We start from the raw sequence: 18,670 nt of genomic DNA, 5'->3' as shown, positions 1-18,670 counted from the left end.
AGATGGATCAGAGCCAGGCACGCCAGACAGGCACGTTCCAGGGGTATTAGTGGAGTTCGCGAGATGAAACGCGCCTAGATCCTCCTCCGTCCTATCTTATATACAGGTAGGCTCACTTGCATTTTCCTTTTTTTCTTGTCTTTTGCATCCCGAAAGAGTCTCTGGTGTTCATCATTCGTTCTTTGATTTTCTCTATCCTCAGTCGTTCATTTGTGAGGAAGAGAATCGCTTCTTTGAAACCATTACTCTCGTTTTCATACATCTGTGCTTTTATCTAAGAAATAGTAAAAGAACTCGCTCGGATCTAGATATAATCAGCATGTCTCGTCTCATTTCTTGGGCAACCCTTTGTCTCGCTGCTACAAAGGTCGCAGCGCAAACATTCACCAGTTGCAATCCACTGAATTCCACAGACTGCCCCAGTGATGTAGCTTTGGGAACGTCCCATACATGGAACTGGACTTCTGGCGACGCTGCGAACAGCAAAGTATGGAACACGACGGCAGGAGCGATCGATTGGACAGAGCAAGGTGCCGCGTTCACTGTGAGTTTTGAATCAATCAAAAAAACGAAAGGAGATATTCATGATTCTAACAATCGAACCAATAAAGATCAAAGGCAAAGGCGACTCTCCAACCCTGCAATCCAACTTCTACATCTTCTTCGGTCAAATCTCAGTAGTGATGCGCTGCGCGCCCGGAACCGGAATCATCTCGTCCATCGTCCTGGAGTCTGACGATCTCGACGAAGTCGACTGGGAGTTCATCGGCGGCAACACAACCACGGTGGAAACCAACTATTTCGGAAAGGGCAACACGACTTCCTATGACCGCGCCATCTATTACGCCGTCGACAACCCGCAGGAGAACTTCCACAACTACACGACGACATGGACGAAAGAGAAAATCGAGTGGATCATCGACGGCGACATTGTCAGAACACTCAAGTATGAGGACGCGCTCGACGGCAAGAACTTCCCGCAGACACCCATGAATGTGCGTCTCGGTATCTGGGCCGGTGGTGATCCGTCCGCGAACTCCAATTGGACAGTCGAGTGGGCTGGAGGCGAGACGAACTACAAGGACGGGCCGTACAGCATGCTCATCGAGAGGCTTGACATCGAGGACTACAGCTCGGGCAGCAAGTACTCATACGGTGACACGAGCGGAAGCTACGAGAGTATCAAGATCGAGAGGTATGTTTTCTTTCCCCTAGGGGGTGGTACAAAAAGAAAAGCAAGACTAACAAAAGACAGCGGCAACTCGACCATTGCGCAAGAACTGAACACAGTCCACGGCGTAAAAGCACGCTTCTCCAACCTGCCCAAGGGCGCCCAAATCGCAATCGTAGCAGTAGTAATAAGCATCTGCGCCATCGGCCTCGCCGCCTTCATCGTGTGCTGCGTGCGGTCGCGAAAGGCCGGCCGCGCCGAACACGCCATCAACGAGGCCGAGTGGGAGAAGCATCAGATGGAAATGTCCATGTTGAAGCAGCAGCATCAGCGCATGAGAGATGGTGACGATTATGATGATGACGATTATAGCTACAGGGGCGCTGCGGGGTATGAGGCTAAAGGCGGCATTGTGAGCGGCGGGAGGTATGTCTGAGGTAGTGGAGGGAAGACTCCACCGAGAGGGGAGAGAGCTGTTTCTAGGCTGGATCCTGGAGAGAAGCTGTCGTCTGCCCTTCTTTTCCCTTCATTACCTTGACTTTTCCTTCATTACGCGCTTCTTCGTCCCTTTCTTCACTAGCCCTCGCTCCTGCTTATCCTGTTCTAATCTTCATCATTTTATCATCTTGTCATTTTTGCGGCATTTGCGATCATCTCGATCTTCTCCTTGGTCTTTTCTTCCATCTCATCAAGTAGTCCACGAGTATCCGACAGCGCCTTTCCGAATTTTCATACAGTGAAAATAGAGAAAGAAAGAAGTGGGGTTTACGAGTCTATTGTCAGATGTACATATAATAAAACAACGCTATCTTTTTCGCCGTTCTATCTTGTGCCTCGAGTACTTGGATTTGCTGGCTCTGTGGCTTGGTACCACTGCTCGTGTCGTGTAGATGGACGACGAGAACTTTGTCGCCACAAAGAGTGAACACCAAATTCACAGTCCGCTTTAGCGCCTGTTCGTGTAGTCCTAATCCCGCAAGGTCAATGGTCGGCCAAGTGCATGGCAAGTGCAGGAGGTATGGTTGTTGCGCCGAACACTCGATCTTACAGCAGGATCCATAATTCCGACCGTTCCAGGAGGTCCGAGTCAGACCAACGCACTGCTCGACCATCGTCCTTCCATCGGAAGGCGGAGGGAGAGGTCGTCTCATCGTGTTTTATGTGTCAACGATGATCTGGGGTGGGTCTTCTTCGTCGGTGGAAGTTTCTTTCAGCCCTTGGATCACGATCCGAAGAGCCTTCAGGGCTACATTCATCTAGTCGACAGTAGCCATCAGATCGTGTAGGCTAGGCGAGTCTGCCGTCCTGCGAGCAGCGTCAAACGTCCGATCTGGTAGATTCGAATCGTGCGTGAGATCACCGATAGAGTCGAAAACATCGTAGGTGCTTGCACACGCTTTAGCTCAATCCGACGAGTCCGCGAATGATCGTCACAAGTGGTGGTACACTGGTCAACGCTACGGTTATGGTACCTAGCAGTCCCATGCTGAGACTCGAAAAGGCCGCAGCTCTAGGATCGGTGGTTAACAACAATGCGGTGGCCACAGCAGAAGAATTGGCGCCTAGTGTGACACCACGAGTGATGTAGTCATCTGAAGCAAGCTATATCAGTACATGGTCCATAGGAAACAATGATGAAGACAAACCTCTCGGTATGCGCAACAAGTTCAGCCCAGCTGGTCCCACAATGACTCCAGCGATACCACTAAACAGTGCCAATGGAGCAATAGTATAGCTGTCACCACCAAGGTTCTTTGTCGCAGGAGTTGCAAGTGCCAGCGTGAGACTCCTGGAAGCAAAAGCAAGACTTCTTGGGCCAGAAATTCCAATAGTATAGCAGAAAAGTGGGTACAAGAACAGAGATCCAATGGAAACGACTACGTTAGGGATTATGATCGTCATGTACCGGGCCTTGAGCTCGTTCCGATATTTGAACATTGGAAGTCCGAGAGCGACGATACTGACATCAAGGACGCTTCCGAAAAAATCGCCGGCTCCAGGCGGCTTGAGGCCTTGCTCCATATCCCAGAGCTCGGTGTACTTGGAGCCAGTCTTGTAGGCTCTTAGACCGTCATCGAGACTGTTGACACCATCGTGTGTGCGGATGAGGGCCAGGATCCACACACCAACGACAGTGAAAGCAGAGGACACCAAGACGGGGTGAAGGTAAGTTTTGTATGGAGGGGGTATATTCAAAGCCAGAAAAAAGAAGATGACGTTCATGGAAAGCTGAATCGGCATCGCGTAACCGACAGCATAGTAGATCGGTATGCCAACAAAGATGAAGAGAGCCGCATAAGTGAGAATGTCGAAATTGACAGTGATGAAGGCTGCCCAGCGTTGAGGTCGAGTCAGTGGGGCTGCGTCGTGACGGACCGGAGGATGGATGGTTTGCGCATTCGCAGTTACTTCAGCTACAGGTGGTCCTCCAGTGCCGGTCACGGAGTCAGGATCCATCGCCTTACCCGGAGGACGTAGTTCTTCTAGTCGTCGTTTCAACGGAGAAATGAGGGGCTGACCCTCAGGAGCGACCGGTTCGGCCGGGGTCGGCGGAAACGAGGGATCCGGAGTCATGGTGCCATCGCCTTTGGGTGAAGGAGAGTCGTGCTTGATCTCAGACAAGGGGATATCATCTTGCTCCTCCCCCATTTCTTCTGCTCTCTCTGTCGTTGCTCGCCTGGAGACACCTAGAGCTAGGATCATGCCTCGCACGAAGTAAGCTGTAAAGACAAACACGACAACGTATCCAATGACTATGCTTGTAAGCTGATTTCCCAAGCAAGATCGATGAAAGATGTGACTCACTAAACACTGCTATGATCTTGGCAACCTCGATTCCACCGATCGACGGACTGAGTGGCAGAGTGACGAAGGCAGGACAGAAAAAAAGATTGATATAACGGAGGGCGAAGCCGCACTATGGAATAAAGTCAGACACATACTTATCGGCACAATGGACCAGTATTCTCACCGGGATATCGATCAGGGCAAGGATGCGCTTCGTTTTCCGATCACCTAGTGTGACTTGAGAGAGGATCAAAAGCACAAATAGTCCAATCATGGCAGCGACAGAGGCGGGAAATGAGACGGAGCTGATTGATATGAGGGAATGGATTCCGAAGCATATGGCCAAAATGCATGTAAGCCCGAGGGGAACGTATATCCAAGCCATCAACACCCTTTGCCATGATGACTTCGCAACCTATGCAATTATGAGCATGGTAGGCATAAAAGCTGGATGGGAAGAAGCCTACGAGCACAAGAGCTTGAGCGAAGTCATTCGCAATGGCTGAAGACCCGCCTTTCATTTCATGCATGTGCTGTGTATCGATCGTCCAAACGAGTCTGTCAATTGGGCGGGATCGCTTGCAACAAAAAACCTTACAGAGTCAATCAGTGGTGTGATCTTTAGCCAAATATGTCAGGGATATGTAAGAATGAGACAGCCATGACCCGATGTCATTCGTTTTCTATAAGAATAATTGAGGTAGCAAGAAATACGACAAGAAGTGTCTCGCGCGAATATTTTGGCTCTCGGCGAGGATAAGCCCAAACAAAGCAGCCGTGCTCGACTCGACCTGCGTTACCGGCACCGGCAAGATACACTTGATAATAATTGTGATAAGTGATGATTATCGTAGCATAAGGCAGATAGACAGAATCATGACACGAGGGCAGATCCTGCAAGGGCACTTGTGATTGAGTGAGTGAGCACTATGGAAGTTCTAGAGTCGCCGATAGTACGGTGCAAGCAGCAGATCGTTGCACGACAGTATTCTTCATGTAATTAGTGCTGCTTAGGTAAAAGTGCAGTGTGGTAGGAAGCTACTAGATTAGGTTGTCGGACCCGCGTCGCTGCTTCCCGCTGTATGCCCGCCAGAGCCTCCTTTAGCCCCTTCTTTGCTGCTGGGCTGCACGGCTCCTGCTCCTGCTCCTGCTCCTGCCCTGCAGAGCTCCGTTGACCTCCTTGAGTGGGGTACTTGGGTACTTGGGGAATAACAGAGAAATGCCAAGACATTCGGGCACGGCGTCAAATCGAGGGTCCGGGGGTGGACAGACGGCAGGAGCAGCAGCAGCGAGGGCAGGCGCTCAATAACAATTGTATCCCTTCATATCGAAATACTTATCCATATCGCCATTCACCCGCGAATCAGTTGAACAACAAGTCCCGCAACCATGGCGCTGGCGACCAAGACTCAGTCGCAGAAGATATTCGAAAAGTTGAAGCAGAAGCCCGCGAACAAGGTACGCCCAACATACCCTCCCCTCCTAGCACGGAAGCAACACTCCATATACCACATAATCCATAATGCCACTCGCCACGCCACTTACCCCTCAGATGATCTCAAACTGACTGTTACGATCAAGGTATGCTTTGATTGTTCAGCAAAGAATCCCACATGGTCATCCGTACCGTAAGCGCATAATGCAACATCACTTTATGGTCAATAACTAAGACAATAACACAGTTTCGCCATCTATCTATGTCTCGACTGCTCTGCGAACCACAGGTATGTTTCTCTCGAAGCGATTGTCCTTGTGCATTCGCGATCAGGCTTTTCCTCACCCTCTATCTGTAGCCTTGATGGCGGGTTCGGAATGCAGCACGAGGACAGTAGTTGACAGGTAGCAGAAACCTAGGAGTGCACATCTCCTTTGTCCGATCCACCAACCTCGACATCTGGCAATGGGAGCAACTACGAAACATGAAGGTTGGCGGAAATGAGTCGGCGACGAGATACTTCCAAACGCATGGTGGATCAGCTGCGCTCGCGAGCAAAGACCCCAAGACCAAATACACATCCAACGCTGCCGTCAAGTACAAGGAAGAGTTGGCCAGGAGATGCGCTGCCGATGCCAAACTGTACGCTTTTCCAGTCGGCCTAGAAACATGCGCTGATACAATATAGATACCCCGAGGAAGTGACCATCACGGATGCCGTCGAAGAGGAGGGCACGAGCGGCACCAACACTCCCGCTGACGAGGACGACTTCTTTTCTTCATGGGACAAGCCCGCAATCAAGCGACCCAGCAATCCTCCATCGCGCACTGGCACACCCTCCAACATCAGTCGAACGAACTCGCCCTTCCTGAATGCGAACGCCGCGGCGAATGGAAACGGAATCGCACGCACAAAGTCACCCTTGGCCGGTTCGGGCGAAGCCACCGGCCCTGCTGCTCCTGCCGCTCGTGCCATCCCAGCCGCTGCTAGAAAGCCCGCCGGCACCACGGGCGCAAAGAAGAACATCCTAGGCGCGAAGAAGACCAAGCTCGGAGCCAAGAAGATCGATGCCAGCGCTCTCGATTTCGAGGCTGCAGAGCGCAAGGCAAAGGAAGAGGCCGAGCGTGTCGCGAAGTTGGGCTACGACCCAGAGGCCGAGGCAGCGGCATCAGAAACACATACAAAGTCCGCGCAGCCTGCAGAGGCTTCCTCGATCGTGTCGCCCACTCCACTATCTCCTGCTCGCCCAGGTGGCTTCGGCAGTACCGCCAAGGGACCTCAGCACAGCGACGGCGACATGGAGCGACTGGGCATGGGCGTGCGCAAGCTTGGGTTCGGTCAAGTCGGAGGTGGTTCGCCCGCCGGCAGTAGTGCCGCAGCACCAAAGAAGATGGGATTCGGATCAGTAGCCAAGGCGCCAGTCGAAGGTATGATATCTGACCTTGGTCCATTGGATAATGTAGAGGATACTGACAGCTTGTTTCAGATGACTCTCAAACATATGCGCGCGAGAAATTCGCCAGCCAAAAGGGCATCTCCTCAGACGAGTTCTTCGGCCGCGCCGCATTCGACCCGTCCGCCCAGAACGAAGCACGTTCGCGCCTCCAAGGCTTCGAGGGCGCGCAATCCATCTCGAGCAACGCCTACTTCGGCCGTCCCGAAGACGAGATGCCCGAAGGCGAATACGGCGACCTCGAGACCGCGGCAAAGGACTTTGTGCGCAAGTTTGGAATCACTGCTGGCGATGACCTGGAGAATCTGAGCAGTCTGTTGGGCGAGGGCGCGAACAAATTGCAGGGCGCTATCAGGAGTTATCTGAACTCTTGAGGTTTTTGTCGGTTTTGCCTTGTTGCTATTCTTTGGTCCGCTTCTTGCCTTTTTTTTTGTCCTATGAACTGCCCTCTTTCCGAAACCTCTGACGACTCTTCTTTTCTAAATCTATTCGAAGAACTAAGATGCAGCGATAAAGTCACAGGTGAATGGAGAGCAAGCAGCTTCTTTTTCCCATTCTGGAAGCTGGATAGAGGAAGGAAAAAGGGCGACAGAGAGAACGAAGAAGTTCAGGAACAAGAAAAGATAGAAGAACACATATACACAATCCATACCTACTGTTACCTTTCACCTCCTAAACACCTTCAGCTATCTCATTGTGTTACATCCCACGCCCCCGCTGTTCACAGGTGTCCGGAGACAGAGACGAATACTTACAGAAGCGACGCGGACTCGGAACCTCATACACGGGTATCAGAAAGAGAAGCAGAAATGTTCTGGGGAAATGCATGGGATAAAGAAGGGCCCTGGCGAAGACAATGATGCCGATGGATATTGTTGTCTAGATGACACTATATCTTCGAGGAAACCCATGGAAGGAGAAAAAGGACGAGGCCATGACCTGACTTGACCTCATCTGACTGCAGAAGGGAATCGGAAAACCCATTTATGGAGAAGAATGCAGAACTATAGGCAAGTGAACAGAAAGATACCGACAAAGAAGATGAGCCCGTCGATTGCTGAGAACAAGAACAAAGGGATTTTTTGGCCGATGGCTATGTAGTCGCAAGAATGGGAGGTTGAAAGAAAAAAAGGAAAGAGACCTGACCTGGGATGACCTGAGTTGACCTAACCGGCAGAACGAAGCAAGCACGCAGGAAAAAATGTCGTATGTCGCATCAAGTAGGTACGCAAAGGAGAGAAAACACAAAAGAAAGAAAAAAAGAGGCAGACAAGACAAATATGGAAAGAGAACAAAAAGTCAGTGTTGCTATTCTCTACTCACGCGCACTCCTGCCTTCTCTGGGTGAGACCCTCTCATGCAGTCAGACTGATGGGAGGAAGAGGAAAAAGAGACACAAGATCAGCCTTCGACAGGAGCCCGCACGACAAGGGTCAACTTCTCACACCTGCTGACCGCATCCCCGAGGTCCTCATCACTTCGAAACGGCAGATAGTCTCCCGAGATCTCATCTCGATACTCGATCCACAAACCCTCTTCTTCCTCGCGAATTCGTCTCTCCTCCTCGAGTTTTGCTTCCAATTCTTCTTCTGTGAGGTCTTCGTCGTCGGCGGTCTCGTCTGCTGAAGCGTCGTCGTTGGCCGTGTGGGCTGATGTGCCGGCGCTGCTGCGGTTTGTGCGTGACTTTGTCAGGTCCGGTTGGTTGTATTCTAGTCGTCGCCTTTCCATGATCTTGCGGTGTAGGTCTGCGAATGAGAAGGAACCGCGCGGCGGTAGACGCAGGACTACACACGTATCTCGATCGAACCACACTTTGATCTTTAGTGCGCTTCCTGATGTTGTAGCTGCTGCTGATGCTGTTGATGTTTGCGTAGTTGCTCGCGTCATGGCTGGTGCTGCTAGCGCTGTGTGCGTGGTCGTGTATGTTGCGTCTGAGGGTACGCGATAGTGTGACTGTGCGGTCGGTGTCCGGGTGCTCGGTGTGCTCCCGTAGCCGCCTCCACCCACACTTACTGAGCTCTGCCCTCGTTGATGTTGCGCGTAGGGGTTCGCAGTGTTTGTTGTTGCTATTGACACGGGAATCGAAGCATGCGAGGCCGTCGAGTAGCGGTCTTGCGGATTGTAGTGTTCGCCGCCTGGTGCATATGCCGATCGCGCGTGTTCTTCTAGGATCTGAGTAGAGTCGCATTCGTAGTCGTTTCCTCTCGGTGCGAAGAAGGTGCGCACAAGGGGGCTGTTGACGATGTGAGAACCTAGATTCAATAGCTTATACAGATACTCGTCAAGGTTCTCGCGGCGGCCTTCGGTGATGCGATCTGTGACTGTCTGCACCGGACCGGGCATCAACGGTAACGTGCGCGGTCGACCAGTGTTTCCTGCTTCATCCGGGAAGGCCTTGATGAGGTTGATTTGTAATTCGTAAAAGTCCTCGTAGATTCTCGTCAAGTCCCAGTGAGAGTTGTCAGACAATTTCGCCTCGACCACGAAATGAAACTTGTCATCTGCGTAGAGATAACGAGGGACCGATGCATGAATTGGCGCAAGCGGGTAATGCGACATGGAACCTGCGCGAGAGAATGTCGATTGCGAGCGTCCGTGAGCGTACCCATTCTGCTGCCCATTCATACTCATCCTGTCCATTCCTTGGGACAACGCGTCCATGTGTCCCTGCGGTCCTGAGCCTATCTGGCCCAGTGGGATACTGGTGTTCTTGTATTCGGCTGCCATCTTCTTCCACTCCTCAACGCGCGGGATGCCTGCTTTCGCGACAGCGGCGGCGGTGTCGGTAATGGTCTGCCCGGTTTGCATGTCTTTGATCTCGATAAAGGACACGGGAATTAGTCCTGGTCCACCAAGGCGCGTGATGGGCTTCGCGACAAACCACTCCGGGTTGGATTGCGCAATGACAATGATGGCCTCTCCCTCCTTGGCATCCAGCTCGTCGGGTCTCTCGGCCTTGAAATCATATGCCACGACACCGTAGACCGGCGGCGCGCCCTTGCCCGCGGTCCTGCTCATCCTGGAAGAATCCGAATTACCGCCTACAGAGGCGCTGGCAGCGTGAATCCTCTCCGAATAGCCGCTGTCGTGGTTTCCACTTCCCCTCGTGCTCTGCGACCCGTGACTGTCCCTCACCGTCCTTCCAACCTGTTCGAAGAAGCTGACCGGCACCAGTCCTCGCGAACCCTGCAGCGGATTGCAGGCCTCGTACCACTCGGTGTCGTGTTCTCTACCCACAACATGCAGGTAATCGCCTGCGACAAATGACAGCTGGAATGTTTGATCCGCCGGTGCCTCGTAGTCGTAAAGCGCCTTGATGACCTGTAAGGAAGCCAAGTAAGATTCAATAGTCAGCCACCAGCCTTATTGTTTTAATGCGCCCAAGTGTCTTGCGGGCTCGTGAAATCCCCTTTTAAAATTGCAGTGGTATAAGGTATATGAAATGTATATAATTCAAGTGCTGGGGCCGCGCTGTGGAATTACCTTTAATGGCGCTTGCTTGGATGGGACGGGGACCGAGTGATGATGATGCCGCGTCGTATCCAATGCTGCGGAAGCGATTCCTCTGTCTACGCTTTTCAAACTTCGCCGGAACTATATAGAGAGGATTAGATAGATTGCGCGACGGTACGTGAAGTACCAGAACAATACACACCTTGACCATGATGGCGGATGATGGAGTCTCGGGCGATCTGATAGTTGCTAAAGCGGGGGATGCGCGACTCTTGTTGCCCTTTTGTTGATGTCCCACCGACGATGACCGAAGAGAGCGGCGGAGATGATGTCGTGTGGAATGGGCGACTTTCTGTATTCTACTTTTCCGGACTGCGCGACTGACTCACTCGGGATTCCTTTGTTCGGGTGTAATCTCGAAGAAAGGAGAAACCGCTTTTCTGCGACAGACTGACAACGATCGCGACTTGAGGACAGACTTTTGCGAACAATGCCTAAGAAACGCTTTCCGCGCCTCGTATGACATGCAAGGATGATAACCCTCCGGATGCGCCCACTTCGAACCCCCTCCCACTCGCCAGTACTACTGTACCGTACTGTACTAGCACTGTGAAACCAACTCCACTTGTTGATGGGGGCCGCCGTGATCAGGGCCAGTGCTTTTGGCTTTGCCTAGTGTGTCCCGGTCATGAAACTCTCCGCCCCCCTTCGATGCAGTAAACTCCCTGGCGCCTTTCTCTTCTATTCTACGCTTGTTGACTATGCGCAGTCGTATAGTGCAGTCGTGTCTTGGAAACAGTGGTATCAGAAAGTCTTCGAGTTTCGTGTCGACGGCGGACCTGAATATATCTTTCAGCTGTGAAATTATGGATCATCTGCCTGCTTTCCTATTGTGCTTGCTCTTTAAATTCAGAATGGAGGCGCAGTGGGCACAAACAATTGCCGCATGCGTGGCCTTTGTCCTACTGTACCACCCAAAGAGGTAGCTATTGATCGATAAAATCCCGATGTCCGCCAATCGCTCTCTGCTGCTGAGTCAAAGGACAAAGAAGATCGTCTGACATATCAACGCGTATACACTCGACATTTTCCCTTGGACTTTCGCCTATATTTGCGACAATGCATGTCTGACCTTGGAGGGCGTTTCTACAGTCCCAACCAGCGAATCGAATGGTATGCGACGGCCTGTCTGTCGTGAACCTTTTTCTCCTGAGCCGACCATTTAGTGGGGCCCGCCTGTCCGCTTGCGCCCGATATAGCTACCTCGACTTCTTGAACAGTAATTGGGCACAATCAGCGCTTGTTCTGTACCCCTCTTGATCATGGCTCTGACACAAACATGTCAGGCTAATGCTGATTGCAACCTCGGGAAATGAAAATCAGAATTGATTGTCAACTTGAAGAAAGTGTAACTGATCATTAATCTTTACTTCTGCCCTATATGAGCAGTCGACTAAGGCAGGTCGGCAACATATCATCACACTCGGACTCCACATATTACTGCCCGAAATGTGCTAAGATCTGCCCGCCAAACGTGGCATACCGATCTGCCTAATGCGGTAGAACTAGTGATCCCGACGTCGAAAGTGCTGCCCCCAGTCCCACAAGACAGGTTCTTGGACACTCTGATACTATACCCTTGCCTGTTCGTCTGTCTCCAAGTCGTTCAGCACTTGTAGGTCAAATCGCCACATCTAATGCTATGCAACATATGTAGTGCATCCAGACCTCAGGCCCCATTGCCCTTTCTTCATAACATGCGCCCAACCGCTTATACTGGACCAAATTTGGTCCGATGTTTGGAGCCAAATTCGTCGGCGGACTACTGCTGCGGCCAATGCTGGCATTCCAGACCATGATCTGGTCCCCTTCATGGCAAAAACATGTATAAGCACAGGAAATATGTCATATCATAGACGATGCAATCTGTCGACAGACCTCAAGTCGTGTTTCGCAGATCGATCTGTCGTCAAGTCAGGGCAATAGGGGATTGGCGTCTGCAACGGAGACATGAAGCTACGAACTATCATGCCCCGGCATGCAGCCGGGCGGTGAATGGAAAGAAGATCGGATCGGAGTGATCATATCTGGCCCTTGATATCCACCCCACGGAAAGCCTGCTGTTTGGCTATGTCAAAATGATTGCCGGCTTTGCCGCAAGCAAATCGTACACCATCTGGCTTTTGTTCGAGGAGTTGCTGACCGCCGTAGTCACAAATGAATTGTGCGCACTGCTGGTCATTTGCAAATGCGAATTCCTCTGTGAGGTAATCGACTCGGACATCTGGCTTGAACCTGCGATGGTGCGTCAGCATGAGTAATTCGTTATGTGTGGCAGAGAACAGCACTTACGCCCGACATATCTTTGCTAGCGCCGAGAGTCTCTCCCGATCGACAAACATGTCCATCAGGTAAGCTCCCATGTTAGGAGCTTCGTTGAATAACCTAAAAAATTTATGGTAGTTTCCTGTTGCTAGCGCGGTTCTGGTCTGGAGTGCGTGCTTTACCGCGGCGTTCTCTTTGTCCTGTGCTGTCAGATCTGCCAAGACATCGTTCATGCCTGTTCGGTTGCATGTATATATGAAATAGAGAATGCGGTACGCTGTGAACTCGCCAGGGCATCCTCCCAGCTTCTGCTTGTGAAGTGCGCGGAGTTGCGTCTGGCACTGATTATACTCACCCACATCACCCTTTTCTAAAGCTATCCTAGCATGGGCTTCGTATACGCGAACAGTGAACTCTGTCTTGATATGCTGTACTGTGAGATCTTGCCTCAACGACTTGAACTGGTCGCAGATGTATCCATAATTGTGCTCGTCCTTCCACTTCTTGATCAACATCCCGAGCGTCTGCTTCAGAATGGGCAAAGGGCGAACAGTCTCGGGTTTGGGTGGTGCGGTGAGGCGGAGATAGCTCTTCTCCAGCTTCTGGCAAGTACCCACAACAGGACCATTTCTGGCATCAGGCATAGGAGAGTCGTCACGAGATGATGCATTATTAGGAGATGAAGTACCACCGGAGTTGCCAAGATCGAAACGCTGCTTCCGCTTTTCTAAATCGCTCAACTTACTTGTCGCGGCTCCGGATCGAAATTGGTCTGCTTTCTTCTGACGTTTGTCCGTGGTCCTGTCCGGATAGGTCATGCGTTCGGCGAGATTTGCGGTAGACTTTTGTCTCCAAGGGGGCACAGTTGCAGCAGCGGCAGCAGCAACGGCATCCTGCGATTCGACGTCCATGGACTTGCGCTTTTTGGAAGCCGGTGACATCGGACTGCCACTTGCGATGGTCGCTGCAGCGGAAAACTGCTGGGCTAGTGCTCTCTCCTGTCGAATTACGTCCTGGGGCAGGGGATGGTTTGGCCAGTCTATGGTGAATAGTTGGTTGTTCTCGGCGGCGTTGGTGATGATACTCTTGAGTTTAGTAGCAATGTCGGCCCTGTCTATTCCAGGGATGGGCTTGTCAATTGCAAAGGCCCTTCCTACGTATTCGCGCACGGGCTGCGGCCAGTCTATCTTCACTGCTTTTGTGGTTGGAGGCGGTTCTGGCGGTTCGGGTCTGGCAAGGGTTCGACGCGCTGTGACAGGAGTATACGAGGGACCTCCTGAGTCTTTGTCAATAAGTGCCTTGAATAAAGATAAATCGCATTGTACGAACCCTTTGTCACGCCTGGAGCGGTCGTGTGAGGCCATCCTGCAGACGCCATGATGACCTTGTCGGGAAGCTTTACGTCTTTGCACAAGCTCGGCGTCTCGGCAATACAACAGATCACAGATGTCTGGATTTCTCAGAAGTTCACTAAGTTCAGGATTGATGATGGGAGAAGGAGAAAGTGGAGTAAAGATTCCAACACAAGATGACAAACGCGAGACCCAAAATGCGACTGCCACTTTCTGACTTGCACTAAATCGGGCCCGTGCATCGGCAAGCAATCACTAGCGTCATGTGATTGGGTTACATCTATCATCAGCACCTCTACTACACTCACCATTCATTGAAACCACAATATATGATTGTACAGCGTATATCTGAATGTATCACTCGTCAATCTTATAAGATCACTCGATACTGTCCATGTCTACCCGAACAAGCATCTGCAAGCGTCTACTTCCCTGATCTAGATAAACAGCACAGTGGATCCGTGATACTCAACAGCTGAATTCGAGGTACATGATATAGACCAGGCCTCGAAGCCTGGATGTCACTACGCCATCTTGACCTGACGACTGCTCTTCGTCCGTCACTTCTTCCTGATGAAACATTGCTGTTCGTCCAGGATTCTGTCGGTCTTTACGAAGGCAAATACAAGATACCCAATTACCAAAACGGCCATGCCTACTTGACATCGCATAGAGCCTGTTATGTGGACAATGAAGACCCGAGAAAGAATTCGGTGGCGGTAGAGCTTCGCGATGTAGACAGACCAGAATTCTACGTTCGTGCATGACTCCCTCGGTTTTAGGCTCAATTTACTGATCATTGAAAGCAAAGGCTGGCTTTCTCAAGTCATCGCCCAAGATAACGCTACATCCAAAGCTTCCGAGAACAGGAGCGTTGGCTGTGCGGAGTCCAACTTCTACTTATGCCATGTCCAGTAGCCCAACGGGGTCTGGATCGCCTTCTCGATATGGGACACCAGTTAGGCCATCAGCCCCAACCCCTGCAGCCGCAGCGCGAGATCCCAATGCCACCTGGATATGTCCGATTTGCTCTTTCTCGAATCCGGTCCCTTCGAACTTTGATCCCAGTATCGCGAATGCCAACACGCCTTTGCCGCCCTGTCTTGCATGTGGCATCAAGCCGCCCCTAGTACATGTAGTCAAGGCAGCAATAGCGGCTATGTCGAATAGACCGAGTGGACCAAGCTCAAGCATACCTCCTCTGAACGCTCCTCCATCTCCGGCTAACGTTCGACCACCCACGAATGCTAGTCCATCAGCAAGGAACGAGTGTCCTCGTTGCACATTCCAGAATCATCCTTCTCTGACTACGTGTGAAATATGCGGAGCCCCCTTGGCCTTTGCTCGGGACCGACAGTCACAAATAATGGCCGAGTCTCTCTCCCGATCTGAATCGCCCGGTCCAACACTCCCAGGATCGCCTACCAAAGATGCCTCCATCGAACTTGTCAAGTTCTCGTTCCGAGCTGGTGGCGAAAAGGTTTTTTACGAACGCTTAAAGGGTGCATTGGTACAGCGGAAATGGCTCTTACAAGGGGCACCACCGCCTCCAACGCCACAAAAAGACACCGCTACAGCATCGTCTTTCACTACCGCTGATGGCATCACCGTTCAGGCTCCGAAGCCAAGAACGGTAGGCATAGCTGGTCTCGAACGGCGCGGGCTGGAAGTCCGCAAGAACAATGAGCTTGTCATCGGCAGTGCCTTTGAGGACTTGGAAGCATTGATGACCTCGGCGCGGGAAGTCATCGCCATGGCCGAGCGCTTTGCTTCTCAAAACAGAGACAACAGTGACAACTCTGCAGAAGCTTCAGCCCTGCTCCAGGACCTCGGTCTCGTCACAACCAAAGACATGCTCATCAAAGGTGGAGGTTCAGAAACCCTCTACGTGACCGAGCTCAGCCGTAACCTGGCCGAATTCCTCACAGACGACTCTCGAGGCATCCTCCGCCGCGAAGGCGGCATCATGTCCCTCGTTGACCTTTGGGCAGTCTTCAATCGCATGCGTAACGGCATCGAATTGGTCTCGCCGACCGACTTCCACAAAGCCGCACAGATGTGGGATATACTGCGCTTGCCGATCCGTCTCCGCCAATTCAAGAGCGGTCTTCTAGTCGTGCAAGGCCGCGATCGGACAGACGACAAGACGATCGCCGCGATCCTGGCCTGGCTGCAAGAGGCGCACGAGATCCCACCGGACGCATATCAGGACGAAAGCAACGCCATCAACGCACCCGCGGTAACGTGGGACTGGCGCTTATTCGGCCGAGGCGTCACGCCCGCGCAAGTTGCCGAGCACTTTGGCTGGAGCATCGGCGTCGCGAGCGAAGAGTTAGAGATGGCGGAAGAGAAGGGTGCGCTCTGTCGCGAGCAGGGCGTCGATGGTGTCAGGTTTTGGGAGAATTATTTCAGCAAGATCGATGTGCCGAAGCCAAAACGTAGGGTCCTATCGGCTGAAGAACAGGAGGAGCAAGAGTTAAAAAGGCGGTTGCGGGATCATGGATTACTCTGAAGCGATAGCATGGCATCATTGGTCACTGGATATAGATATGCTCTCGAACCTGTAGATCTTTACGTTGTTACTCCTGTTCATTATCGATCGGCACAGCACGCGCGCTATATACCAGAAACGTACCACAGTACAACTACCAAGAATCCAATGGAGTTGCCCCCTCAGTCCACGTTGTATAAGAAAACATCTCCTTCGGAAGTCCTAGCCATAAGAAAACTCTTGTCCTCACAACATAGGACGAAATCCATCCCACAGTACCCAACAAACAAAGCAGCATTTCCAAACATCGTCATCATCAAGTAATCCTTCTTTCCATCTCTCGAAACTCAAACCCTCTCGATCCTCCCCATCAGTTCCCTCCTAACCCCCGTATTGACGACTCCCCCAACACCAAAAGCAGGAATAATCCGTCCCATGCGCGCAATAGCAGACGGCAACCAATCCTTGCCGACCTTGAGCATGCGACTTCTCCAGCCGACCGATTCAGCACGATTATACAGGTCCAAACCCAGCAGGTGCAGAGGCGTCGAGAAGAGCTGCAGGCCGGCGGGAGCGAGGAACTGCGCGACGCCGAGGCGCGAGAGAGATGACGTGGGCCCGTCCAGCGAGGCGGGCAGATGCGGCGCGATCATGGGCGGGAGATTGAACGATGCGAAAATGGTCAGGCAGTCTCGTATAGTGAAGAGGGCGTAGCTCGCTACGCCCACGGGCCGCGCGGAACTGCTTGCTGCGCCGAACATTTTGGCGAATTGGCTGTCTTTGTACAGACAGATTGAGAGGTTCGCGGTCGAGGTTGCGATGAACTTGTTCATTCCTGCTGTTGTTGTTGAGGGCGGCGTGTTGCGGATCGTGGACGTTGCTGTGTCCAGTGTGTTGGCTGTTAGGTAGGTTGTTGTGTATAGCGAGAATACTAGGAAGAAGGGCCGCGTGAGGAGGAAGGTGTGGGGTCTGAGGAGGAGGGATTTCAGAGATGACTTCAGGGATGGCACGAGGGCGGCGCGGCCGGACGCATTTTCCATGATTGCTCTGTTGGGGGAGGGGGCGGTCAGTGATTGTTTCTTCGGAGAAGTGTTCACAGCTAAGACTGGGGCTTGGGGAGTTATAGATTGATGGTGAATGTGGATAATGGTATTGCTCGTGCTACATGCGTCCACCTTGACTTCGACGTTGCTTCCTTATGTATACATCCGCGGGCTCTGTATGAACATATTCTTGCACAAGTTGCCGAAACACCCGAGGAACCAGAGAATGAAAGAAACAAACAAACAAGGACTAGGGACGACAGCAGGTGGAAGGGAAAGAGAACATACTTATCGATCATAGTAATGACAGGCGCAACAAGCACACCTGCTGTTACAGCAGCAGCAGCATCAGCACCGAGTCTTGATCCCAGGTTCCTCGTGTTCCATTGACTTTCCTTCTCTTTCTCCACGTTTTTTATGTCGTCGACACGTGCGGCGACAGCACTGCCTGCCTTTTCCAGCGAGGCAGCGGGCGATTGGACCATTTTGTCGGTCTCACTAGTCATTGACAGTAGAGCGAGGTCGCAATGTTCGTTGTTTTGTTGATCTGGATCAACCAATTGTGTTTCAATTCCGCTTGATTTTTTGGATCTCGATAACTCGGGAGTGTAGAATATGTTGTTTCCGGATTGTCGTATTCAAGGATGTATTCTCACACAGGATATGCTGCGAATCTTTCCTGCCAATCCTCAAGCACAACCGCCTCTTAAACCACGTCGTCTTGACCTGCACCCGTATTCGTTACTTCCGAGTGGCCTCGTCGCGATCATTTGGTTGCTGCGATCACAAGCAGCAGCAAGATGTTCAGAGTACAACCCACTGACTTGTCAAACTGCACACAATGAACAAATCAGGTAATCGATATAAGCGAAATGGACGAGTAAGACGAAAGACACGACTGGATGGTCACAGGCACGATCAACACTCTCTCCTATGTCTCCATATAGTGGTTCAAGACATGGAGACAGAAAGGGCGAGGTAAGAAACATTATCTGCATCATCTATGGCCGACTTGACTCGACTTCCCCAATGACGCACGGCCGTTTCGCAGTTTACTTTTTGGTCATAGATAAGCTAAGGACTTCGCCCTCCGACATCGCTGGGCTGGACGAGCCAGATGTACAACACAATACCTTATGTTGCTGCGTGCTTAGTTCTT

General features: G+C 51.7%; 7 protein-coding genes across 10 annotated transcripts; 3 read left to right on the top strand and 4 right to left on the bottom strand.

Annotated features, from left to right (window-relative positions):
• Positions 1–319: 319 nt before the first annotated feature.
• On the top strand, positions 320–1,607 carry AAFC00_002462 (uncharacterized protein; the record flags this gene model as incomplete). Its single annotated transcript, XM_069341778.1, has 3 exons — positions 320–544; positions 612–1,195; positions 1,256–1,607. 3 exons carry the CDS (start codon positions 320–322, stop codon positions 1,605–1,607), a joined length of 1,161 nt encoding a protein of 386 aa, XP_069198288.1.
• Positions 1,608–2,569: 962 nt separating this feature from the next.
• On the bottom strand, positions 2,570–4,488 carry AAFC00_002461 (uncharacterized protein; the record flags this gene model as incomplete). 3 transcript variants are annotated; one of them, XM_069341776.1, is made up of 5 exons in its annotated part: positions 2,570–2,763; positions 2,818–3,924; positions 3,977–4,088; positions 4,143–4,373; positions 4,426–4,488. In XM_069341776.1, the coding sequence occupies 5 exons, from the start codon at positions 4,486–4,488 to the stop codon at positions 2,570–2,572; spliced, it is 1,707 nt and encodes a 568-aa protein (XP_069198285.1). The 3 variants fall into 3 exon arrangements, with proteins under 3 accessions (XP_069198285.1, XP_069198286.1, XP_069198287.1); XM_069341777.1 differs by having other exon boundaries at positions 4,426–4,479; XM_069348018.1 differs by lacking the exon at positions 4,426–4,488 and having other exon boundaries at positions 4,143–4,232.
• Positions 4,489–5,347: 859 nt separating this feature from the next.
• Positions 5,348–7,221, top strand: AAFC00_002460 (uncharacterized protein; the record flags this gene model as incomplete). The annotated part of the gene is made up of 6 exons (XM_069341775.1): positions 5,348–5,416; positions 5,540–5,586; positions 5,641–5,682; positions 5,805–6,035; positions 6,082–6,821; positions 6,881–7,221. The coding sequence occupies 6 exons, from the start codon at positions 5,348–5,350 to the stop codon at positions 7,219–7,221; spliced, it is 1,470 nt and encodes a 489-aa protein (XP_069198284.1).
• A 1,027-nt stretch (positions 7,222–8,248) lies between these two features.
• On the bottom strand, positions 8,249–10,511 carry AAFC00_002459 (uncharacterized protein; the record flags this gene model as incomplete). Its single annotated transcript, XM_069341774.1, has 3 exons — positions 8,249–10,168; positions 10,331–10,441; positions 10,503–10,511. The coding sequence occupies 3 exons, from the start codon at positions 10,509–10,511 to the stop codon at positions 8,249–8,251; spliced, it is 2,040 nt and encodes a 679-aa protein (XP_069198283.1).
• A 1,870-nt stretch (positions 10,512–12,381) lies between these two features.
• AAFC00_002458 (uncharacterized protein) lies at positions 12,382–14,003 on the bottom strand (the record flags this gene model as incomplete). The annotated part of the gene is made up of 3 exons (XM_069341773.1): positions 12,382–12,595; positions 12,653–13,901; positions 13,955–14,003. 3 exons carry the CDS (start codon positions 14,001–14,003, stop codon positions 12,382–12,384), a joined length of 1,512 nt encoding a protein of 503 aa, XP_069198282.1.
• Positions 14,004–14,495: 492 nt separating this feature from the next.
• Positions 14,496–16,489, top strand: AAFC00_002457 (uncharacterized protein; the record flags this gene model as incomplete). Its single annotated transcript, XM_069341772.1, has 2 exons — positions 14,496–14,732; positions 14,789–16,489. The coding sequence occupies 2 exons, from the start codon at positions 14,496–14,498 to the stop codon at positions 16,487–16,489; spliced, it is 1,938 nt and encodes a 645-aa protein (XP_069198281.1).
• A 326-nt stretch (positions 16,490–16,815) lies between these two features.
• On the bottom strand, positions 16,816–18,017 carry AAFC00_002456 (uncharacterized protein; the record flags this gene model as incomplete). 2 transcript variants are annotated; one of them, XM_069341770.1, is made up of 2 exons in its annotated part: positions 16,816–17,515; positions 17,800–18,017. In XM_069341770.1, the coding sequence occupies 2 exons, from the start codon at positions 18,015–18,017 to the stop codon at positions 16,816–16,818; spliced, it is 918 nt and encodes a 305-aa protein (XP_069198279.1). The 2 variants fall into 2 exon arrangements, with proteins under 2 accessions (XP_069198279.1, XP_069198280.1); XM_069341771.1 differs by having other exon boundaries at positions 17,800–17,996.
• Positions 18,018–18,670: the final 653 nt, after the last annotated feature.

Source organism: Neodothiora populina (assembly GCF_041146345.1).
Source record: "Neodothiora populina strain CPC 39397 chromosome Unknown canker_contig_15, whole genome shotgun sequence".
Lineage (NCBI taxonomy): Eukaryota > Fungi > Ascomycota > Dothideomycetes > Dothideales > Dothioraceae > Neodothiora > Neodothiora populina.
The sequence above is the reverse complement of the archived record's forward strand: the minus strand, read 5'-3'. Positions and strand labels throughout refer to the sequence as shown.